The sequence below is a fragment of the Rhipicephalus microplus genome, chromosome 1, assembly GCF_043290135.1.
Source record: "Rhipicephalus microplus isolate Deutch F79 chromosome 1, USDA_Rmic, whole genome shotgun sequence".
NCBI classification, from domain to species: domain Eukaryota; kingdom Metazoa; phylum Arthropoda; class Arachnida; order Ixodida; family Ixodidae; genus Rhipicephalus; species Rhipicephalus microplus.
In genome coordinates this window covers 249,484,592-249,510,050 of record NC_134700.1, presented here as the reverse complement: position 1 = coordinate 249,510,050, position 25,459 = coordinate 249,484,592, and the positions used below count along the sequence as shown (strand labels likewise).

The following is a 25,459-nucleotide window of genomic DNA, read 5'->3' as shown; positions in this document are numbered from 1 at the left end:
TAGTGCATGTTTTAACTTTTATAAAACAAGATTATGTGAGAAACCACGATAAAATTCAATGACCATATCCATGGTCGTTCAAGTTATCCGCTCGCTTATCTCACGTTCGTTCTCAGTGCGTCGAACGTATGGTGTGCTCATATATTGATGACAAGTTGTGCTGCTATTCTTCACCCCCATCGTTATATCTGTCATGCTTACGTAGACAGACCTATTGAGATTTAGCGACGAGCAAGAAGAAGAAAAAATTGGCAGCATGTCCATGGAGTGAATGATGGAGAGTGGGGTGAAGGATTCGTCCGTCCATTCGTTTTTGCTTCTGTCCGTCCATGCGTCCAACTGTGTGACCGTCCATGCGTCCATCCGCCCGTCCGTGCGTGCGTCTGTTCGTGCGTCCGTCCCTGCGTTCGTCCATGCATCCGCCCCTGCGTCCGTTCATGCGTCCATTCATGCATCTGTCTGTGTGTCCGTTCGTCCATCTATTCAACATTCCAAGTACCACCATCTCGCATCTTTTCATCATATATTTTCCATATAGAATCACCGCAATCCAGCGGGCATTCCAATGACTAAACGAGAGGTGGCACACGCACACTTTCTTACGGCTTGCGCTTCGTCTCTACTTCCCACGTTAATTCCCTCGAGTTCATGGTATATACTAATTAATTGTATTCGTGGCACTGCGGCTCAACGCTAGCTAAACTTTTCTAAAACTAAGTAGGTTACATCCAGCGAGTATAACGTAGCAACCCTTTCTTGTCAGATAGTGCTCAATGTACATGCCAATGGCTGCTAATGGGGATCGTAGCGTGCCGAATGCTCCTGTCTCTCGTTCCCCATTAGCAGCCATTGCATGTACATCGAGCACTATTCAATTGTTCAACAACGCACAGAAGAAATCTCTCACCGGCGCCACCTTGGAAGCTAAAAAGTTATACTTGTTACACACTACAACGGCTACGAGGGACGAACGGGTGCCGGAGCTTCGCCCCTAAAACAGTTCGAAACGCCCGCTTTGAAGTACGAGCGTAGCGTCCTCTACCCTGTGCTTTCTCGGTTGTTCGCACTCTGGTTCGCTCTCGTGGTTGGTTTCGAAACAACCGGAGCGCCACGTGCGGAGCGCCCTGTCGGCCGGCGACCGCACGGACGCCTCTCTGCGGCAGCGCATGCGCCGGGCATTCATTGACTCGATTCATCTCATCTGTTGACCCGCGGCCCGTTCAGTGTGAGGCAGTCCACCGCCGTCGTTGCTCCTGGCTTTTATCGGCGCGAAACCAAGTAGCAGCGATGGAGCGCGGTGAGTTCGGCGGGGCGTGTCACCGAACTGGGGTGGGTGCTTCAACAATTGTCACCCCGTTTCTCACATCGTGTGCCTCCCGTCCGCCTTCCAATCTTTTTTCTTTGTACGACGTTCTACGAAAGCTGTCGTCTGCTGCGTGCACCGAAATAGGTTTTCCGGCGTGCGTAACACGATAGCGCGACTTTTTGGCATGCATATGACCCTGCCTATTCCAACGCCTGCCGTTACGTCATTTCGGAACCCCCTCCCCCTTTTTTTTCTTAGCCTCGACTCTTCACGATAGAACTCGCGCAACATTTACATATTATGCAAAAGTTGGAATGTGCACGTGTACCGCGTGTGTAATTTTTTGATGCTGGTTTCGCTTCCAAGCGGGGTCTTTAACCGGAATATCTAGGTGATTTCATAAAAGCGTAATAAGAAAACAAGTCCGACTGCTTCGTTCTAGGGCTTCGTATTTTCATCTTCCAGGTAGTTTGTACACCGTTCCATAAGGCATAAACTTGACGAGTGTAAGTTTCAGCTTGCCACATTCTAAGGTTCGTTTTCTTATTGTTTCATTGGTGAGCAACGCCGCAGTTGTGCACTACACCTTTGCGGGCTTCAACCAGAGGTAAGAGGTATCTGGACGGCCGCCAGGCACCACCAGTATTCCTGGTCAGAAGTATTTTCGTTTCGAGCTTCGCCGAGACCACGCACCTCCGCTCTCGGGATTGTTGTGCCGTGGCTCCGCGCTTGTCATTAGCAATTGTCTCCTCAAACCAACGCGTGGTTTTTTTAACCTGGCAGCGCTCAACTGTTGCATTGACAAAACTTGGTTCGAGTTATAGGCCAGAGCCGTACCCAGGAATCTTTTCCGGGGGGCGTTTTTGTGTAGAACAGCTAATTTTGGCAACTAGTGGTTGATAGGGCGTGTAAATACTTTAACATGACCCAAAAAGTGAAATAATTAAAAAAAATTCGGGAGGACTCAGAATTAACCCCCTCAACGCCCCTGTTACGGCCCTGAGCCAGCTTAACAGGTAAGATGTCGCGCTACTGAGCTTGAAGATACGATTTCCGGCCACGGTGGCTCCATTTTGACGTTTAATGCGAGAACACCAGTTTACTTGGAGTTCAAGTGCACATAAACGAACCCCGTGTTGTCATGATCAGTCCAAACTCGCTCACTATTAAAGCATGCTTGACAATCATATTGGCGCGTGGTTTTACTCCATATTGGCTTCACGTTTTCAATTTGTCATGTGTACGATAAGGCGTGTAAACGAAAGGAACACATAAAACTTTCGCGTTATATTCGTCCCTTGCTGCATAATCCCCCCCGAACAGCTGGTGTTCATTACGTCGCCTTCGACGAATCTGAGAATTACGAGTTGTATTGCAACTGACTAACCAGCAATGCATACACACTAATGCCTTGTTTTGGTATAAACTTAATTAGACAGAAAAAAAAAACGCCTATATAGAACTTCGTTGTATACTGTCTCGGTTCATTGTCGACGAATGAGAAATATCAGCCGTACGCAACAGTTCAACCCTCTCCCGCGCGCTCATTTCATGCATGCGTGTCGGCTTGCGTTCAGCGATACCACAGGCCCTTCAACGTATCCAGCCGAACAAAAGGGCCCTCAGATATGCCGCAGAGCGCGCCTCTACGAGCGGCGATACACCCGTCTTCTTCCACCAAGCTGCGGCTATATTTACACCCGGCGACGGCTCACTCTCCGAATTCTTTAGCCGGCGTCGCGACTTCAGTGTGGTGGACGCAGATTATCGCGATGAAATGGTCGTCATAGCTGCTGGGCAACCTTTAATTGTTCATTCCACTTTGTTAGGTTTTGCTACTCGTTAAGTATTTAACCGAGCCGCACGATTATTTTCTGCCACAATTAACAGTGTTTGAAATACGCGCGCTAGTGTCAGTTGTTTGTTTGTTTTGTTTGAGACTGACGTTATTAAAAAGAGAACTCTCGAACACTAAAATGTTTTAAAAGCCTATTATAGTTGAGTGGGAAGCGAGCAAAATTCACATATTGATATTGCAGTCGAGCGAGGCCACAACGGTAGCCATCCGCTAGTCGCTTGGCGATGCCTCATTTGTATTTGTTTCAAAATAACGCCGACAATCTCTTGTCGGCGAAGTACTTGCAGTACTTTTGCTCAAAGAATGGGAACAGTGGTGGCTGAACGTTTAATAAGTGTACGAGTAAAGTGAGCGTGAAAGATCGACTAACATATATTCGACCTTGCGACGTACGGGCAACGACCTTGGCAGGTTGTCACATCCTGTGCGGTCGCTTCACGGCATTGTCTTGTAGTAGAGAAATAATAGCACTGCCGCCGTGACACGCCTACCCGGCGGCGATCAACGAACATCCCGGCTTTAAGGGCAGTGTCGCTACCGGCCGGCTCCGATAACGTTGCTACGCTTGTGCACAGACACGCCTATTCTAGGTGGCGAGCCGCCGATGCCATGAACACGCTAAGCGTTTCCACCGATTTGACAGCCGCTGCCGGCTGTTCGCCTTTGCGATTCGACTCTGCCTGCTACGAACAAGAAAGCGGCGACGTTGGCGAGGGTGAGGACGAGTTGCTTGTGCCTGCTCGACTTTGTGACAAGACCGCGCAGCATTCGGCAGTTTCTGGATAGCGCGCGCTTCCGTTTGACCCGGGTAGGCAGAACGGGGTGGATGTCCGGCCTTAGTGTAACCGCCCCGAAGCAGTGCGATTATTCCAAAGCGTCAGCTGAAGTGTTTTGTTAGCTCCTCGTTGAACGCATACACAGCGGAACTCAATCCTAGCCCAAAGCCGCGAACGGCATGTTCGGCTTTATTTACATACGCTCTAGTTACCCAGGTGAAAATTTCCTGTTGGTTTTCTGTTGGTTCCAGTATTGATGGTTTATTAGCACATTCCCCGTAGTTGATGGGACCAGTAGGTGATGGGACCAGTAGGTGATGGGACCAGTAGGTATTGGAACCAGTAGGTAATGGAACCAGTAGCTGATGGAACCAGTCACTGAAACCAGTATCCGAAACCAGCAGCTACTGGTTTCAGCTCAGGGTTGCATACATGCAACAAAATTGTTACTCACCGAGATGGAGGACGCCCCCAATCAACAAGGTGGTGCCCAAACGAACTCAAATGCATGTTTCTGCCCAATTTAGCAACTTTAGGGTTACAAGCACATAACTTTTATGGCTATCCAGATGGTTGTGCCATTCGATTAGTAAGTCAGTGCTTATTGTAACTTGCACGTTCTACATTCCTGTGCCAAGTTAACAGCATGCATTGGGCGTTAAACAAACAGCCTTAGTGTTTAAGAATTTATTGTGCTTGATCGTCAAACATCTGCTTGCGCACTTTCGATTTCAGGAGATCTTGGATCTTCTCAGCCAGGATCCTGGGCAGATTTTTTTCCGTGTCAGCAGTGTTGACGTCTTTCTGCTGTCCCCAGTGCTTGAGTGTTTCTACAAACAGACGAGTCGATTTTGAGCATTAGACAACAAAAAGTAGTGATTGCGGCAACGACAACTGCCACACCATAGAGGCAGAGCTTGGGTTTGAGCACTAAAGCTCCGACATCACTGGATTAGGAATGTGCATGACTTAGTTTCACAAGCTCCACAAAACCCAAGTTGTCCTGTTCGGCAGCTGATGGCAGTTAAATTTGGTGCACAGTTTCATGTGCAACAGATTGTCAGTTGAGCATAGGAGCCTACCATGCACCCCATCAAATTTAACCCAAACTCAGAGATATCTTTCCATATTTCCAGTACAAAGTGCAACTTCTGTTCACCCTATATACCAAAATTTTGTTTTGACAACTCGCAAAGCAAACAGCATGAATTTCACTCTTTCATTTTCGTTCATGCTGCCAGGCTGTGTAAAGATGACTTCCTGCATGCGCTGTGGAAAACTATTCATGCTAGTTGTACCTGACACAACAAGAAGTTTCTCCGGTGTCAGCGGCTGCTTGGGCTGCTCCCCCAATGCTCTCTTCCTGGAGCCAACGGTCCCTGTGACGCTCCTAGATGCAAGAACGTTGCTTCCCCATATAGCGTGGGCAGCATCCTTCACCACCAAGGTAGCCTTCTTGTTCCCAAATATTTTTTTTGCACACACACCACTTATTGTTACGCCTTTCGTCAAATGGAACTGTGAAAAAGCAAAATAATGGAGGAAAATCCCTACTGTAAGGAGCAATGAAACAAAAAATGCTGCATGTTACTTCTGCTAAACATACAACAAAACTAACAAATTGTTTAACCAATGCACCTGGCACAACACAACGATGTAGCACATGAATAGTATGTACAGTCTATCACACTTGTCTATGGTGCACAAGTGGTGTGCTGCAAATCAAATGCAGTAAAATGTTATTGGTTACTCTGTTAGAGACAATGCTTTTGAGCCTGTGCGGTTCATCTAGTATATTCAACTGCACATGAATGCAAGAAGTATCAGTGAAATTGAGTATCTGCTTTAGAATTTTGCCATATTTCATCCACACAGCACTGCTCAGGTGCTCAAGACAGGTGTGATCAGCACTGTACACCTTGCTATTGCTGATAATAAAAAAGAAAAACTGTGTGCTGGTCCCAACGGTATTCATACTTCTCTCAAAAAGTACACTGAGTAAAACTGAAGACTTGAGCATGCTAAAAAAATAAAAATGGTAAAGATGCTGCAAGCAAGAAGCTTTAAGAAAGCTTTCGTAATTAACTATACCACCTAGATCTATAGAGTAGCTGTGACTACCAATAGAAAAAAAAACGGTTAAGCATGAAAAGCAGCTGCAGACAGTGACATTAAATTTCGAGCAAATTACTTACAGAGCCATCTTCCATATAAATGAAATCTCCATTTGGGCCTGCAAGAAAGATATCAGGTCCTTGTCATGGCACAAAAAAAAAAAAATTATTGTCAGAATATCTGAGGTGACATCTGAGCTGACCTGGATGTGTAGTGTTCTTTTCTCCACCAACAGTGCTTGTCCTTTCCTCTGGTTCTACAGCAGTAGATGAGCACGGTGCTACGCAACATTTAGAATTATTCAAAAATGGCTTATCTTGGTGCACAACTTGCTCTAATTGAAACAAAGTTTACTGTCTATGAAACCAGAGCTGTTACTTACGGAGAACACGTTCACTGCAGGCCATGTTGTCCATAATCAACAGATCTAAAGTTACAAAGATATAGTGACAGTAACTGTCACTCCAGTTTTGAAATGCAGGGAAGTATTATAAAAGAAGCAAAGTACTCACTTCCGACGAAGCTTTCTCCTTCATCTGTCTCAGAATGTGCTGTAATAAAAATGATTCAGGTGTAAAAGTTTAGATTTCAACCCCTCAAGCCTGTTAAATCTGGATGCTTTTGTTTAAAGCTTCATGCTAGTCAGAGCGTGCCTTAGAGCATTGGCTGCTTCTAAAAGCTACGATGAGGTGCACATCTCCAAGTCAATTCACTTCGGACTTTCAAACCAAAAATCACAATGTAACATAGCGATAAACCATACCAAGGAAAAATTTTGTTCGTTCGAGGTTTTCTCGATTGGCTACTCTGTTTTACAGTTCAAACTTTACTTTCATCTATCCACCTCCACTTTCAAAGAACCAACATCATTTCATTATCATGGCACTAGCATCTTCTATATTACATACTGACTGAAGCTGCCATCTTACTGCAGAACAGCTGAACTTACACTCCAAAGTTAATTCATGCTGTGTTTGGCGGGCACTTTTTCAAAACAAATAAAAAGTGCAGCACTCTTTGAACTCGTTCGGCAAGTTCATCAAGTAAAGCCAAATCTCTATAACCTTTACTTTGCACATACTACTGAGCGAGTTGCTTAGACAAAATATGAATAAATAAATAATAAAAAAGCTGACTTCATTAAACAGGTCAAAGTATGCTATATTACTGTCCCAGTGAAATATGGAACTGATGCATTTACTCAAGAGCATAGGTGTATGCAGTTCTTATGGGGAAACAAACCTGACAACATGCCCCGACTGCAAGGCACCCGGTCTTGTTCTACTGCAACTGCATGTACACAAAAAAAGGGTGCACAAGTTTTTATGTAGCACATGAGTTGTCATGTAATCATTATACATGGAGCTTTTGTCAAGTAAATAATGCAGAGCAAAAAGCATTCTTACGCTTGAAAAGCTTGCTTTCAAGGGATCTCTGCAGGCTTGCAACCTGCTGCTTTAGAAACTGGTTGTCGTGCTGCAGCTCCTCAGCACGCAATTTCCACATGTCTCTGTCCTTCTCAAGCTCTTTAACCACCAGCGCCTTCGTTCTCGCCTTCCACACGTCTTTCTTCTTCTTCATTTGAAGAATTTCACTTTTTGGGCACAATTCATCACTATCGGAGGACCCGCTGTCCGACGGAGTGTCTGTCCCTTTCCTTGGCTGAAATTTCATCATGCAAAAAATGACTTCATGAATTCACTAGGATGGCTTGGTGGGCTAGTTGGTATTGCATCTTGAAGGCTACTGTGCACAATAGACAGGAACAACAGAAGCAACACAAGTATCGGCGCTTCACTTTGTGCTTTCTTCTGTTGTCCCTGTCTATTTATTGTGCCCTAGCTGTAGCCTTCAAGGGTCTCATGAGGGTTTTGCTTTCAGTAAAAAAAAATGCTTCTTTTATAGTACAGTGCACTAATGAAGACCATGGCACACTTACCTGTGCTCTAGGTTTACGCCCAGAGTGCGCTTTTTCCAGATTCTTTTTAAGAATTTCGTCATACATGTTTTTTTTAGCATTTGCTCTGTCGTTCTTTTGTTTCTGAAAGAAGTCGAAAGCACAATTACAGATGATGATCAATGCAAGACCAGCAAGTTTTCAGCCGTTTCAAAATGTAGGCAGCATAAATAGCAACCTTTCTTTCAGCCTTTTTTCTTTTTGTTTGGGACTCCACGAGCTCATCAGGATCATCATCTGACGTCGTTTCTTGCATAGGTATTTTTGGTATCACCAACCTCTTGGCCCGCATTTTCGCGCGGGCGTCATCTTCGCTTTCTGTAAGAAATTACGACTATAAAATTGGAACCGTAACATTTCACATACCACACATACCTGCCAGCATCAAGACTTGCGTGTTGTACAAACCAGTGTTTGTGTCATCCACGGGGTCTCGCCAGTACGCGCTGTAAACAAAGCGGTTGTCGTAGTCGCTGGTGTCTTTGGGATCAAACTTCTCGATGTCATGCACGTGAATGACGTGTAACCGTTTGTCGTGATCGTCCAGGAAACGAACAACAGCGTACATGGTAGTACTGATGATTTAACAAAGCCTTAAATGGCATCACACACACACCAATCTCTGAAAAAAATGTAGCAGTCGCGTGTCGCGCACGTGTCGTGTCCATTAAAAATAACACCATAACAACTCCTAGCGGCAAGACTGGGCAATACCAATAACTGCGTGCGGAACAAAATAAATAAATAAATACACCTATAAACAAATAAAAAATGCTTTAAATAAGCTTATAAACAGGTGTAAAAACTGTTCATGTTATAAACAATGTATAAACTTACTAAGATATAATTAAATAGATATGTGTTTTTGAAATCCGGGTTGCAATCCAACTAATTCAACGCCGTACAAGCCAATCCAAGTCGTTTGATTGTGTGAGATCATGGAGAATGTGCGAGTCCGAGCGAACTATGAGCGAACTGTCGTGATTGTGCGCGTGAACACAACGTGTGGCTTCATTACTTAGAAGGTTTTCGGTGAGTTTGCAGTGCGATATTTGCGTGGATCCGCACTGAGGGAGTATGCCTCGTAGAAAGGAATACCTAAACCCAGGCAGCGCCTCCGCCATCCCGTATTCAACGAAAACATATCTCGAAAGATCAGCCTCGAGCGTGCAACAATCACGTCGTGGACTGCAGCAGGACACAAATGTCGCTGGCGGGTCGACTGCTCCGACAGCACTTCGCGTACTGACGCAACCTCCGCAGACTGATGTTGAAGGCGACTGTGACTCTGAATCGGCACATGAAGCGGCCCCAAGTGACGAGCCGCAGCCTTCCGTTGGCGCAGAAATGACAGACGAGCCACAGGGAGATTTAGGGAGCTTCTCTAGTGACGATTTGCTGGCACTGACTGTCAATTTTGTCCTCGAATTTGGCATCCCTTGGAAGGGAGTCGAAGCACTCCAAAAGTTGATAATGCACATACTTGAACGACATGATATACCAGTTACTAAATATCTTTTCAAGAAGAGTGTCGGGGCAGAAATAAAAGCCGCCCGGTTACACTTCTACTGTGAAAACTGTATGACGCTCCTTGCCGTAACAAGTGGCGACCTTGCAGCGCGGAATGCAGTGCGGGTAACGTGCACCGTATGCGGGCAACGTAACAGTGGGCCGCAGATGCTACGCGATGGCCACTTTTTCATAACCCTGCCCATCGCAAAGTTGCTGTCTTCGTTACTTGCCGAGAATGATGCGAGCACTGCACTCCACGAAAGACTGAATTCAATAAACGAGAGTATGTCTGTCGACAAAGATGAAATGACAGACATAATAGATGGCACCTTATACAGGGCACTTAGGCGCGAATTGACATCAAAAAATGATATCACTCTCACTGTTAACAGTGATGGAAGCGCCGTGTTCAAGTCATCGAAGTTTTCTGTGTGGCCCGTTCAAGTGATGGTGAATGAACTCCCAGTGTACATGAGGCAGAAAAATGTGCTTGTGTCTGCTCTGTGGTATGGCCAGAAACATCCCGACATGACTCTCCTACTGAACGCATTTGTTGAACAAATGGACGGTTTGTCGACCAGTGGGATCACATGGAAGGCAGGCAACGAAACTGTGCATTCCAAGGTAATTTTTTTTTAATTATTAAAGCTGCTTGAACAACACGACTTCAAGACATTCTAGTTGTAAATGCTGCACTGAGCTACAATGCATAGACGAGGCTACATTGTTGTGCCAGCTAATTTCTTCCAGTCATGATGAAATCCAGGCCACTTGGGCATAATGACACCATGGAGGATGGCACACTAGTTCATCTTTGTGTGTATTCTTTTCTAGTGCGACTTTATCTCTAAATACTGTCAATTATCTAAGTGTCAAAGTGGTATTTACTGCATTGTGTTTACTGTAACTGTTACAACTTACGGAGATCATGTCCCTTTATGCAAAAGCATGAAAAGTGCTTCTTCTGAATGGATTGTTATCAATTGAAAACTGTTAATAACATCACCCGATCTTTTCCTTGTCCTCAATGTCTACTGCAATAATTGACTTGTGTCTGGCAAAGAAAACAAGCCCTCTATCCATTTCCTTTTTGTTGTACTTCATTGCAGAGGGTAGTTAGGGCTAACAGCTTCCTTTTTTGTCCTTGCTCATGCAGGTGTACTGCTTCAGCTGCAGCGCTGATGCACCAGCACGGGCAGCCATGCAGCACCTAACCCAGTTTAATGGGTATTATGGCTGTGGATGGTGCTTGCATCCAGGGGCAGCTGTGAATGGTTAGTAAAGATGTCGCATTACTGCATAACATGGAGTCAGATTTCTGACTAGATATGTTGATCAGAGTTTCTCTCTTTTTTAGCAATTTTTATGTAAACATTCACCTTGTTTAATGTATCTGGGGTTGCCATTTCTCATCTCAGAGGCAAAAATGTGCTTTATGTCGTAGCGATTCTATGTTTCCAAATTCTGGCACATAGTATGTTTTTCTAAATGTGTTCTAGAAGTAAATTCTCAGAAATATCACTGAAAACAAGTGTGCCATTTACAATCAAGCTTAGCTGTGCGAGATTTTACAAACTTCTAAATTTGTGAGGTTCTCTGTTTTTTTTTCTTACTATTGCCAAACAGGAACTGTCAAGTATCCTGTGGACACTGTTTCACCTGACAGGACAGCAGAAGGCACAAAGGAAATCATGGCCAAGGCTGCTGAAGCTGGAAGACCAGTACAGGGAGCAAAAGGCATCACGCCTTTGATTAATCTTCAGCACTTTAATATAATCTGGGGCTTTACTCCAGATTATATGCATTGTGTGCTTCTAGGTGTGGCACGGCAGATGACGGAGGACTGGCTCTCTAATGTAGGCGAGGAATATTACATTGGGGCACCACAAACTGTGGCAGTATTAGATCAACGTTTGTGCTCTATAAAGCCGCATAGCTGTATGCCACGACTTCCCCGCTCAGTTTCTCTGAGAAAGTATTGGAAAGCCTCGGAGTGGCAGCAATGGCTACTGTATTTTTCATTGCCTTGTCTGGAAGGCCTACTTCCACGGCAGTATCTTAAACATTTTGCATTGCTTGTGAAAGGTATTGCCCTTCTTCTGCAGGACACAGTGTCCCTCAGTGACATTTCTGTAAGCACAGACTGCTTGGTAAAGTTTGTTGTCGACATGCAGTTTCTCTATGGAGAAAAAAACATGACTTTCAATGTACATCAATTGTTGCACATGGCTCAGAGTGTTCTGAACCAAGGACCTCTTTGGGCACATTCATGTTTTGCTTTTGAGTCTAACATTGGCCAAATTAAGCAGCTGGTCACATCAGCAAAAGGTGCCCCACTGCAGATTGTAGAGCGCTTAATGATGGCCAGCAACTTCAGGTATCTAAAGGCTTCAGCTAGCCCTTGCACTCTGAAGTTTTTGACAAAAGCTGGCCCATCAAATAGTAAAGGTGGTTTACTGCTCAGCAAACCCCGAGCTGTGTCTGACCAGCTGCTTCACCTTGTGCAGGACCATGTTGGCAACATCGTTAGGGGCCGTGTCATGGAACATGACCGAGTGATTGTATCACCGGGTGTTCGGTTTCACAGTGAGCAGTACTCAAGGCCGAACAAAAGTGACAGCACTGTATTGCAAATATATTTGGGAACGTGCTTGAAGTTGAAGCACATTGTTTCTATTAGGGATTCGTCAAGAAATGTAAGGATTTTTGCACTGTCAAACAAATTCTTGTCACGTCGTGCATTTGGCACTGAGCACATAATGAAATCAGAGGATGCGAATTCCCAACAGCTAGTGGAGCTGTCTGCCAGTGTTGTCCCTTGCAACTATGTAGAGGTCAATAGAAAGTGTTTTTTTCAGAGAATTTCTTTGAAAATGCTCTCTGGTGGTTGTTAAAGGGACGCTTAAGAGCAACATTGAATTAGTTTCATCATTCTATAAAAAGGTCTCATCATATAAAAATCGCACCAATACCTTCTTATACCTACTTTTTGTACTTTTTGTCAGAAACACTTCACATCTGTAAAATTAGTTTTTTTTGTTCCTTGTGTGTTGTGGCTTTATTAATAATTCACTGCTCAAGCCACCTTCTAAATTACAATGATATGAGTAGAAACCTCAGATGTGTACACCGCATTGTCATTGCATGTCAAGCTGTTAAATGAATGGGCTGTTAAAAAGAACCTCCACATGTCAGTGAACTGCAGGTGTAGATGTTTGTGGATTGTGCAGTGAAACAGTTGTTTTTAGAGGAAGTGAGAAATGCCATTTTCAATTGATTTAGCTATTGCCAATTTGTGCAAATTCATGCTGTATACTGTCGAGTGCCTCTTGAATTACTAATAAACTTCATGATTGTGAGTATTGACAATTCTCATTGTTTAAGCCCAGCTTTAGCCCTGTCTCTGGGTGTAAACATTTTGTATTATAAAAAAAAGAAGAGAAAGTGTGCGCTGTTGTACAGTACAAGGTTTAATGTGCACTGGGTTGGTCAAATGTTCCCAGGCAGTGCTGTCATAAGATTACAAGCGTAGCAGCCTGGGAACGTTTGAGCACCCCTTTATATTTGAACACACCTTGTGTGTTCAGGGTGCATGCAACTCTTCAAAATTCCTCCCTTTTTTCTCTGTATCCTTTGTACATGTATGTTTCCAAATTAAATAACAATAAAACCATTGAAATAAAAAAGAACATATTCGAAGCCTAAAAGTCTAGGAATTTGTCTATGAGCTGCTTCTTTGTGCTTAGGCAGCAGTGTAGATTCACCAAACTTCATTTCAGCACCAATATGCTTTGTTCTTCAGGGCATTAAAAATATGAAACACTGTTAATGAAGCGATAGACACCTACTGTGGCTTAGGTGCTGGCTCCCTTCTGGTGTTGCACTGTTTTCTTCACGACATTTTTTATTGTTCATTTCCCCACCTGTACGTCAACCTTGTCGTACATTGTCTCTTTCTCGACTTATCTCTCTGCTTCACTATGTCTCGTGCATTTATGCCACAAAATTGGTTTCCCCATCATGTGAGCAGCATGTTAAGTTAGTATACTCCAACGAAGCAAAGCCTAGTTTATGCTTAAAAAGTCTCCGCAGCTAATCTGAACATTTTTTGTGTGTAGTGAACTACTTCTTGTGGAATAAAGGCTTCACTATCACAAGCACTATGTTCATTATAATATAAACTTATTAGAACTAGTCAGAATGTTGAAATGCAGAGCACCCACAAAAATATTCTTTGGATATCTTCTTTAGTCCTTCGAAAACCCAAGACACTGCCTTGAATTCCCTTGACTTTTGTTTTTTGAAACCTGTATAAACAGTCTCTACGTCATATTTCTCTATACTACATCTTAATTGCTCAATGTATTGGCACACCACTTTCAAGTACAGTAAAGTCTTAGTTATAATCAGAAGATACAAGCCTCATGATTGAATGTTTCGGCTAGTTAGAGTTCTCAGGAAACCACGAAGTGGACCACCACTATAATCAGTTCAAGCAGCTGAGAACCGTCCGGTATTGCCTAATGGTCCCAGCAGCATCCCAGGGTGAAACCAGTAGCCTGCTTGAACCAGTACAGAAAACCAGCAAGCATCCTGCTGGTACCAGTAGAGCCAGCAGACAGGGTACTGGTCCCAGTAAAGAACCAGTAGGCACCCCACTGGAACCAGCAGAAAACCAGTAGGCACACTGCTGGAACCAGTACAACCAGCAGGTAGCTTGCTGGGACCATCAGCAAACCAGTAAGAACCAGTAGGCACTTTGCTGGAACCAGCAGAAAACCAGTAGGCACCCTGCTGGAACCAGTACAACCAGCAAGAAACCAGCAGATTAACTGCTGGTTCCATCAAAAACCAACAACTCCCAACAGAAAACCAGCAGGAAATTTTCACCTGGGTACTGCGGTCGGTCTGCGATCCACTGTTTTGAATTCTACTGTATACATTTATTTCGTAGGAAGTTGCCTGATTAACGAGTTCATTTTTGTCGCGCCAAGTACGGAGAAGGGATGAGAAGTCGCCGAAAAATTAAAAAAAAAAATGCCGCTAGGGGCCACATTTTGGCAAGTCCACTCGTGGAAAAGTTGCCACCAGGGGCATTTCTTGTTCGTTTTGGTCACTAACTTGTGCATTATGGCTGTGTGGTCAAGTGCATGACAAGTTAGCCAGAGGTACTTTTAAATGTTTAATCTCTAATGCTGCAACCGTATTTCACATTAATCCTTGCATTCTCATTCACTAGCACAGTGATCTCATTCCTGAATCATCTGCTGAGCATGAAAAATTTTCTCAACATCAAGAAACGTTGCTTCTTCTAAATCTGATCAGACCTTACCCACAGAACCGTAGTATTGTGCTGATGGTGCACCACCTTGAAAATGTTAAGGGTAGCACCATTACTGATGGAGGGAGATAGTATGCACTAACACTACCCAATTTTACTATTGGGGGGCTGTTTTGTGAAGTAATTAAGCAGTGTGAAGTTTTTCAAAGGTGATTCTTGCCTACAAGAGTTGAGAAATGCAACTGCGCAATTGACTATTAATTTCACATAAAATGTAGGTAGTTTTAATGAATAGGTACGAAATGACACTGCGAGTATAAAGATGTTATTCAAAATATGCATTATGCGCTCTATCTCAACGATATCAGTGATGAACGAACCGAAGAAATTCTTGTTCCCATAATTCCTGTGGCCATGACAAGACCCAGTCCTTCCAAGGGTCTCTGTCGCACTAGGTAAAGCACTTCCCTTTCAGATGTTTCTTTAGGGGACTAGACACATATGGTAATTGCAGGTGATGAATGTTGGCCTGTTTAACACCTTTGGCTGTCAAAAATCTGATAACACGGTGCTACTCCTTAATCGTCAAACTTTGCTATGTGAACGCCGTCTTTATATACTTGTATATGATCATGTTTTTATATGCTCTTTATACGAGCCTCCATGCTCAGATTCAAGGCAGAGATTCCAATCGCATCCTTAGATGTCTCGCTATGTTCTCCCGTAGCATCATAGGCATCTATGTTAATGGTCATGTTATGACTGTTGGTACCTTTTCGTCCGAATTCTCCTTTCTTTAGTTTTGCAGTACAAGGGATAGTGCCATCATTATTCTGGTGTAAAGTTTGACAATTCCGTAATACATTACAGTATGTGGTCTATTGATATATTTAAAAGATTCTAGTGACTATAATTTTCATTAAGCAAGTGTTGACATTTTTCTTTTTACTGTAGAGTCCCACACTTTTAAAAAACTAGATTGAATACTGTTTCTTTCTTTTGTTACAAATCACTTGATAAAAGTTGAAATTTCGTTTAAAGTGGTGTATTAGTCATCTAAGAATCGGTGTGTGTTACGGTTTCCTTCACGTCATTCTTTTTACATGCAGTGACTGATGAAGCATATGTCACGTTGGCAACGGACGACACCTACTCGCTGGGTGCCCTTGTGTTGGCTCACTCGCTCAAGAGGGTGCATACCTCACGGCAGCTGGTCATCCTTGTCACCAGTGCAGTCACTACACAGATGAGGTGAGGACAAGTGGGAAGTTTATTTTCACTGCAGTTCAAAGCCCCCCCCCAACACACAATGCTCTTGCCATCTCTTTTGCATCTAGTAATGCTAGCTAATTTCCACCGGAGATTGATCTGTTCATTTTAGCTGGGACCATTGTGCATATTTTGCTCCCCCTAGTTTATGTGGGTGCTGATATTGCCTATAGAACCTGTCGTGCCTAAATTTATTTTGCTGGGATAACGCTCATCTGGAGTGCGCATGTATGTAAAAATGTTACTAGGGCAATTTATGTAGCACACTTTAGATTACTCAGGATTAACCTTGTAGCTGCAGAATATATAAATTAGTCATTGAGGATATGAGTTAATATCAGGATTAATGAGTTATTTGGGCAAAAACACTGAATAGAAAATTTGTAAAACGTTCAGACTAAAATCTGCTATTTAAATGAAATATTTGATAAAAATAATCCCTGAATGTCAAATTGATCATAAAATAAGATACTTTTGATAAAGGGAGAGAGGTGTAAAGCATCCTTAAAGCAAAATAAGCATTGAAAGCTAGACTTCTCAATGAAGGGATTACATGTCTCAATGAAAGGATTAACCCTTTCAGCCCTGAATTTTTTTTTTACTTTCAGATATTATTTTTCTTGTTTTTTCAGTTACTACAACCTCAAGAACAGGAAAATAATTTTTTCTGAACATCTCATCAGTATACAAAAGGCACCATATCCTATTGTAGAACACCGGGGCTTAGTGCTTGTAAAGTGAAATATGATGATTTTAAGTACACATGTTTATTTAGCCCTGTAAGTGCAAGTTATCGTTGGGAAGCTAACATACAGCAACCACGTATTAGTTAGAGCGCCCAAACTGTGCAAAGGCAAGTCTTTGCGCTCGTGGCACACAGCTCCTCATTGCACTTGGCCACCGTCTACTTATTGAACACTGTGAAAGATCCTACGTCATAAAAAATGGATGAATCCTGCTTTGCAGTGCCAGAATTTTGCCCATGTTTGCAAGGGTAAGCTAATTAAACTACACTTTATCATCGTATTCTTCCAGCTACATCATGCACCATTATTATATTTCATAAAACGAATTAAAATATATTACGTATTATCTCACTATTAGACGCCCCTTACATATTATCTAAGTGATGTCTACAGGTTTCTCGACCAGAATAACAAGAAACCGGGAGCTTTTACAAGAGCTACACATCTGGATTGGCCTAAATGCATTCAGAGGTCTGACAACCACTGAGCTCTGGTGTCCCATATTTAGGACATGAAGACTGTCCATTGCTGCGAGCGATAAGTTAGTGTTAGGGAAGACCCACTTTGTAAATAGCAAGTTGAAACTCTTGGAAACAACAGCAAGAGAATTGATAGCTACTGATCTAATAGTTAACCAGTAAGGTGTCATTTGTTTTTAAGGTTGTGGAGTCATTATCACGTTCCACCATTTTCCCTTTATGACGACAAAAAAAAAAATACTACCTATGCTTGCGCAGGTGTATTGAGGATACTTCGGACACCTTTTTTAATTTAAGACTTCATTATGTCACATTTGGCAGCAAAACTTCCTGTCCTTTTCATAAAAAAGGTTTAACACTGCCATCATGAGATGTAGAAAAGTTCTATGGAGAACATTTCATACCATCTTCAGCTGGGTTCCTTGATAGCTGAGCTTTGAGATTTTTTTATAAACAAGAAACTAATGTTCTACTTTAGTATCTCAAATACTCTGATGTTTAAGCAGAATTTGGAACAGTCCCAGGTTTCATTGCCCCTCATTTTAAGAATCCAAGAAGTCTTATTACTTGAAACAGTGCAATGAATATTCAAATAATCTTAGCAAATTCTAAAAAGTAGAAATTGTACTTCTAGGGCTTTAAAGTTGGAATGTTTTGAATATTTTCACATTTCTAGAAGTTCTTAATCGTAAGCTTTAACAAAACACTATCATACCTCCTTATTCATTGTGGCAAACCAGGTCGCTGCTAGCCCAGGCTTTCGACCTTGTGGAGGAGGTGAACCTGTTGGACAGCAGAGATCCTGCGAACCTTGCCCTCCTCAATCGGCCAGAACTGGGCGTCACATTCACCAAGTTGCACTGTTGGAGGCTGGTGCAGTTTAAGAAATGTGTCTTCATGGACTCCGACACCCTGGTGAGCTGAAAAGGTTAACGATTACCTACAGGGCGCACATGTTGTGGCAAGTTGTAAAAGGATAAGAAATGGCTCGTAATGCGTCTGACATTGGGGATGCTGTGCGACACAATACAATGCTTACAGAAAGCTTGCTGCTTACTACCCAGTTAGCAAATCGCACACGATAAAATGTATTCATGCAGGGGAACGCAGATGAACCATAGGCGTAGCTTGGATACATGTGTTGCTGGGTGCACTGGTGTAGCGTGGGGGAGGCTCAAACCCCCCTCAAAACTAATTTTTGCATGTGTATATATACATGCACACATATATACACACATGCATAAAGTATGACTGACTCTCCCCCACCCCTCAGAAAAGTTTTTGCCTGAAACTGATCCATAAAAAAAGCACTATTTAAAAATGGCAATGCTTTGTCACAGTTGTAGCAAGCCACAGCATTTTAATCTAAAAAGTTGTTAAATGTGCTAGGGAAGCTTAATTGGAATATTTTAAGTTTTTCCTCAGTGAGAAAATGAAAAGCAGTTCTTTTTTTCCAGGATTATGAGCCCACTGCCCCGATGTTGTTTTTACCTAAAGTATAATGTATACCTCCAGAAATTCCGCTGACATTGTTGTTGCGGTTCAGAAGGTAGCTTGAGGTCTAATTTTCTTGATAAACTTTAACAATCATTGTCTTTAATGTTATTTGGTATTATATTTACTGTTCGATTTTTCCAGTTGAATCAAGGGAGCAATAAATTGTAAGATGCCTGCTCACCTTAGCCTTTCCTTCAATCCCACAATTTCGTCATAATTTCAACTCTTTGACAAAGCCTGGTGGGCTGCTGATAGGGAAAAAAGTGTGGTTGAAAAAGGAATATAATTAGCTAGGTCATGTGAGGAAGTTGGGAAATCAACAGGCATAATTAGAAAGTAGCTAGCATAAGAAATGTATGTTGATGATATACACCTGGCCTTTGTACTGCTCATGTATCGGTTGATGTCAATTAGACTAAATTAGGCTAAACAGAGGTATTGAGTGCTTGTTTTTATGTAGAATCTGCTGGGGGTCTCGTTGATGGTGGCGACAAGAGAGAGCTGTCGAGCAACTTCCTCCCGGATGTACTGTTGAATTTGAGGCATTAACACGCTGTAGTCGGGGCCACTGCTTTCGCACTCCAAAGCCGAAATATCAGCTGTTTGCGTATTAGCGCGACGTGTAGAAATTAGTTGCTTGCGCAGCTCATCGAAACTTTGACATAGCTGAATCACGGCCGTGACGGTCTGTGGGTCTTTGACCACAAGCATATGAAAAGCGTCGTCATCAATGCCTTTCAATGTATTCTTTATTCTGTCAGCCTCCGTCATCCTCGCATTAACTCTCCTACAGAGGCTGATCACATCCTCAATGTAGCTCGTGAAGCTCTCACCATTTCGCTGAAATCGTCCCCGCAGGCCCAGTTCAGCACGAAGCTTACGCATGGCTGTACGACCGAAAACAATGTTCAATTTTTTCCCTTTGCAGGTCCTCCAAAACTGTGACGAGCTATTTTCCAAGGAAGAACTCTCTGCTGTCCCGGACGTTGGCTGGCCTGACTGCTTCAACTCTGGCGTTTTTGTTTTTGTCCCCTCCGAGGCCACTTACAATGCTCTCATCACATTTGCTGGAGAGCATGGCAGCTTTGATGGCAAGTGATTGCTTTTTCTGGAATCCTTGGATTTTTGTTTTGTATGTTACAAAGTGCTTTTAGCAAACAAAGGGACAATGACACTGAGGGAACACAAAGGCCATTTGTAACTCCTCCTAGAGAATATGCGGGCTAGCTCAACTACAGGATAATCTTGTTAAAGGAAAACTGAAGGAACTGAGATGTTTTAACCGGAGTTTCGTTACTGAGGAAGGTGCGGGAGCAGCATTTGTGTGCAAAACCAGCCTAATTAGAGGCCATAGTTCCACTTTAGTGGAAATTTTGCATAGATTCTACAGTACAGCAGTTGCATCATGCAGATGCAGCATGTTTTGTGGGGTCTCAATGTGGAGAAAGCACCACGCTCTTGGAGTGAACGGCCACAGCAGACACAGTCGGAACAAACCAAACACACATTTAACTACATTTAGAGTGACGATATCACCAGATGAATTATTGTACATCAAATCGTGATCAAACATGCTAAATAACCTTGTACAATATTTGCGATTGAAGTGTTACTTTACATGTACAGATTTCAAGATCTGTACTTGTGCAAGCTACTACGTACAAGTCATTTACATGTTTCCAAACATCATCTTGATTAATCAATATATGCTCATAATATATGCTCACAAGTGCCACAGTCATTTAAGCAGGCCTGTCTATGCCAGCTATTCCAAAATCAAAACTGCTACTTTTGTGGCTGGAAATTGCCCGACACACCAATCATGCAGATCTTTGAGCTTCATCAGACCTCGCGCTCACACTTAGTTCAGTTTTTTTTATATGTAAAAGACAAGGAGAGATCATTATGTATTAACTTTATGCTCTGATGCTTTTTAGGTGGTGACCAAGGCCTGCTGAATCTGTACTATCATGACTGGTCAACAAAGGACATCACCAAACATCTTTCCTTTATTTATAACATGAACTCAAATGTGTCCTACACCTATTTGCCTGCATACAAACAGTGAGTACACATTTTCTTGCATCAAACTCTGCTTGAAATGCATCATTGAACCTGAAGGGAGCTGGAAAATGTGTTCAGTTTACTAACAGTTGAACAAGGGGGCAGAATTTAAGGTTGAAATCGGTCATATTAGAAGATATTAACAGGGCCATCTTCACTTACTTGCAGGTTGCATCTACTGAAGGATTGACAGATTAATGGGCCAAGAACGGTAGTGACAGGGGCATGTAGTCCAAAGTCATGTAATCAGCCTTTAAAATCAAAAGTACAAGAAAAGCTTACCCTCTACTGTCTTTGTGAAGCCACATGACCACTTTTTGATGGCCACTAACATTTCGGGGCTCCACGTTTTCTTCTCTTGACTCCTGCTCTGCTGTGGTAGGTCATCTGGTTTGAAAAGCAGATAATGCTTCATAGGACACCAGATGCTTAGCTTTGCAGACTATGCATATTAATCAAAAGCAGTGAGCAGCCGTAGTCTTGAATATTCATTGTCTCGGGGCATTCAGCACTGCGAACTGGCTGGTTGCTGAAGAGAGGCCGCTGATAATGGATATCGTTAAACTCTCATTAAACGAAACCTGAAGGGACTGGGAAAATGTTCCATTTTATAGGAGTTCCGTTTACTGAGATGAACAGGTTTGCAGAATACATGCACAAAACGCATTCTTTCAGAGGAAGCTGTTCCACTTGCAGTTGAACCTCTTTATAAGAGACATGTTTCAGGCAGCAATTCTTGTCTTATATATAAGATGTCTCTTGTAAACAGGGTACCACATATGCATTTTCTTATCAACCCGTATTCTATTGTAGGCACACTGTCGTCTTTTATACCCATTTGTCTTTTATGTCAGTGCCTCTTATAAAGGTTTTCGATTGTATATAGCAGTTCTGGTGAACAGTTCGCAGTTTACTTAGTCTACTCTATTGTCAAAAATGTGCATGGCCATTACCCTGCTCATTATGCAATAAGACGGGTTCGATTGAGTAAAGATGGAATGGTTTGCGGAAGGCGACACATCATTGCTTCTCTAGAGCACCAGATGCAACAGCTGGTGCTCTTGTTTCTGCTGTATCACTGTCTGATCTGCTAATTCAGTTCACTGTTAGAGCTACGTGAACATAATTTAGAAATAAGCTGCCACAAACTTGTAGTAGCGCCTCATTCGGGATAACGAGTCTAGAGGTGGCTTCTTTGGTTTCTGCCCATGTGATGTGTACTCATTCTAGTGCCTGCCTGCAAATTTGACCCCTGTAATTTTAACGATTTTATAGTCCCCTTTGAATTTCAATGGATGAGATTTTATAGTATTAAAGCTTTCACTGTGCATGCAACCACTCCTGAATCTAAAATGTTGTCTTTGGTGATTAAACATGTAATTTTTGCACGTTGCTCATGTTGAATAGACCTTTAGGTTTTATGAGCTGTATGCTGTCTGATATGTGATATTTTCTGTTCTTTCTCATATGAATGCATACAAAAACGAATGCAACTTGATTTTGGTCATAGCATCCACATTCAGACTGAGGTGAATTTGGAAAAAAATATGAACATTTGTACTGATATTTAGGTGGTGAAAGTCGCCTGTGAGATTCCTTCCATGGCATGCCTCATAGTAATTGTATCATGTATTGTTTTGTTATGTACACCCCCAGATAGCTTTCTGTTTGCGACGCAGGAAAGGTTGCATGGTTTCAGTTTTTTCATGCAGATTTGGCAAGGATGTAAAGATTGTCCACTTCCTGGGCCCTGTGAAGCCATGGCATCACACGTTCAACCTCCTGACAGGTCAAGTGCAGCCACACGGCAGTAGCCAGCACATGTTCGACCATCTGCAGTTCTGGTGGGAACTCTTCATGACGCACATCCAACCCAAGCTGTTCCCAGAATGTGTGAGTGCAACTTCCTCAGTAACTTAAACAATCTCTCTAGTTTTCCTTAAAAAAAAAAATAAAATAAAAAAACTTGCCAATTGTGTTTGCAGTGCAGTTAGTAAGTTAGCCAAATTTACTGATGCCTCTGCCACTGTAAATTGGCCTGTATATTTTTGAGAAGGGAAATTTTGGGTCTTCAAACGAATTTTTCTCACGCCAGGCTACCTTTTTCTTTTATGCATCTACTTAAACGACTTTACATGTCAAGGCAACACAGTCCCAGAGATGAGTTGCTCTTAGAGATCACATTTCAGCTTAACATGTACTGTTGCTTGAAAATTGAGTGAAATTCAAGTGAGGTTATACACATCTTACTGCTATAAAACTACATTATGGCGAGCAAGTATCAAATGTAACTGCAATAAAATTATTATTAATGCAGGGATAATAGTCCAGATTGTCCCAGCTATGTTGCATAACTGAATGCATTGCATACTTAATTCTGGCAGTTCCCATAATGATTTTACCTGTTCTTAACAGTTAATAAGCACATGTTTGATAGAAGGGTAACGGGCTGGACGAGTTGGTTTTCTAACCCATTGTAGCTGTATAGTTAAAAATGCTTGCTTGCATGAGAGCTTGTGCACGTGTTAAAATGAGCTGATGCCTTTAAGCGAATTGCTGTGACATTGTGTTCTTTCAGCCATATAAACTCTGCTTATTATGGCCTTCACCATGCAGGCAAACCTGGTTTGCATAACCTCTGTTTCATGAGTATTCCCTAGCAGTTTATTGTTGTGCGAGTACAGAAAGTTAGTGAGCCACTGCAACAACTAGCCTTATAATTTCTAATCCAGTAAAATGTTCTCTCACTTTTCAGGCCGGCCTTGCTGGTGAGATGTCCAAGCTGACAATCAAGACTGCAGAAGAGCTGCAGCGCACTCACACAGACCTGACAGTCTATGGAGGCTCAGAGGCACGCCAGTATGCCTGGGAGCGTGGCCAGATTGACTACATGGGCGAGGATGCGTTCGCGAATATCCAGAAAAAGCTGGATACGGCCATGACAGCACCAGTTGAACCCACCATCGCCGAGGGCACTTACCAAGAAAAGAAGGCTGGCGACAAGCAGGCGTCGAGCACCAGAACACCACCGTCCGCGAAATCCAAGAAACATTCGAAGAAGTGAACGTATAATACCTGTCTGAGGGGTGCATGCTGGAAATTAAAACAGGGATGGGGGCATACTTAAAGGGAAGGAAAGGGCATGAGGCACCAGTTTATCAGTGTGCAATACTGCTGAGTGCGCTGCTACGCTCATTGATGGCCTTGAAACATTCTTTTTTGCTGTTTTAGAGTGTAGCATATTTGTTTGCGTGAACTGTTTTCTTTTTGTGCCAAACCACTAGTGAGCGACTAATGTTCTCATTTTAGCTCCATAGGCGCATTTCCTCTTTTTGCGTATTTCATGCAGCAGAAGCGCCTTTTCTTTCCCTAGTACATCACCTGAATCTTTTGCCATAAGAGATGTTGCTGTGTAAAGGCAATTTTTGCTACTCACACATGTATAGTTTTTTACAAATTGAGGTTTTGTTTTGTTGCAGAGCTGTGCTTTTGAGCTCTTGCACATAGTGCACTTTTTGAAGCTGGCATCTTTGACTGACTATACTATTGCTTCCTTTTAGGCTGTTGAAATGTGGCAAAATGGAAATATATATTATACACTCATGTTCCACAAGTTTTCTGTCTTAGTTAATTCCACTCAACCAAGGCTTCACCCCTGTTTACAACTGAGCACTTTCAAAATGACTGCTAGCTTATTTTAATGATCCCCTGCATGTATTGAAAATTTATGTAGCAATGGATGGTATACATCCATATTATGCAAATTTTTGCATAAATTTTGCAGGTTATTTGATGGTTTTTGGGGTTCTGCAAAGCTCTGCCAAATAGATGAATGTTACTCAAGCTCTTTACATATGATGAGCATTCTGGATTGAGAAGACAATAGTATATAGTGAACATGGATGCCAAAGGGGCACTTCGATATTTATGTAGCCTTGAGAACTGCCGTAAAGCTAAATTTAGGCAGAAAATAGCTGTGATGGGGCTGTTCCCTTCTGCATAAGTGTATGCAGGGTTCATTAGGGGGGGGGGGGGGGGCAAGAGTTTTATTGCAGCATTTTCTTTTGGTCGTCATAAAAAAAATCTTGGCATTGAGTGCAAAAGTGAAAATGGAACAATGACTTCCTTCTCGCAAAGGCTTGCTGGAAGTCCCTAGCTATCTGTGATAAAGGCGAGAAGTAAACGGTTCAATGAATGCAACATCTGAGGTTCTTGGATGCCACTAGCACATGAAAAGACTTGGAAGTAGGGCTGGGTAAAGGCATAGAACAGAACTCCTGCTCCCTTTTGGTGAGTAGGGGTGGTGGTTGACACCCCCCCCCCCCCTGCTTTTGTGTATGGCTATGCCCATTTTTCTTGCTGCTAGTTGCCATTGGCAAAAAAGTGGATATGCTCAAGGTGCCTTAATGACTCACAGGCATTATACATCTAACATGGAGTGCCTGAGTGGACATAAAAAAAATGAATTTAGACTTGAAATGTAAAAAAAAAAATGTCAAACAGAATGTTGATGTCGCATTCATGGCTAAGAACAAGCTAGGCACTATTAATCCAGCTCTGAAGAAGTGTCTGCAGGGAACGGATGCCAAAATAAGCTCT

At 42.7% G+C, this 25,459-nt stretch overlaps 3 protein-coding genes across 4 annotated transcripts; 2 read left to right on the top strand and 1 right to left on the bottom strand.

Moving 5' to 3' along the window:
* The first annotated feature begins 1,167 nt into the window (after window positions 1-1,167).
* Gyg (glycogenin 1) lies at window positions 1,168-24,473 on the top strand. 2 transcript variants are annotated; one of them, XM_037434812.2, is made up of 7 exons: window positions 1,168-1,297; window positions 15,915-16,056; window positions 18,040-18,214; window positions 19,725-19,887; window positions 20,734-20,860; window positions 22,573-22,753; window positions 23,616-24,473. In XM_037434812.2, the coding sequence occupies exons 1-7, from the start codon at window positions 1,288-1,290 to the stop codon at window positions 23,922-23,924; spliced, it is 1,107 nt and encodes a 368-aa protein (XP_037290709.1). In that variant the 5' UTR covers window positions 1,168-1,287; the 3' UTR covers window positions 23,925-24,473. The 2 variants fall into 2 exon arrangements, with proteins under 2 accessions (XP_037290709.1, XP_037290702.1); XM_037434805.2 differs by lacking the exon at window positions 1,168-1,297 and adding an exon at window positions 3,402-3,879.
* Window positions 4,613-8,719, bottom strand: LOC142814307 (BEN domain-containing protein 5-like). Its single transcript, XM_075892954.1, has 11 exons — window positions 8,388-8,719; window positions 8,191-8,330; window positions 7,995-8,096; window positions 7,462-7,717; window positions 7,298-7,345; window positions 6,568-6,606; window positions 6,438-6,482; window positions 6,258-6,335; window positions 6,136-6,173; window positions 5,239-5,458; window positions 4,613-4,770 (listed from the first exon to the last, which is right to left on the bottom strand). Exons 1-11 carry the CDS (start codon window positions 8,578-8,580, stop codon window positions 4,628-4,630), a joined length of 1,302 nt encoding a protein of 433 aa, XP_075749069.1. The 5' UTR covers window positions 8,581-8,719; the 3' UTR covers window positions 4,613-4,627.
* On the top strand, window positions 8,852-12,484 carry LOC119185900 (uncharacterized). The gene is made up of 3 exons (XM_037434741.2): window positions 8,852-10,148; window positions 10,681-10,798; window positions 11,151-12,484. Exons 1-3 carry the CDS (start codon window positions 9,090-9,092, stop codon window positions 12,416-12,418), a joined length of 2,445 nt encoding a protein of 814 aa, XP_037290638.2. The 5' UTR covers window positions 8,852-9,089; the 3' UTR covers window positions 12,419-12,484.
* Window positions 24,474-25,459: the final 986 nt, after the last annotated feature.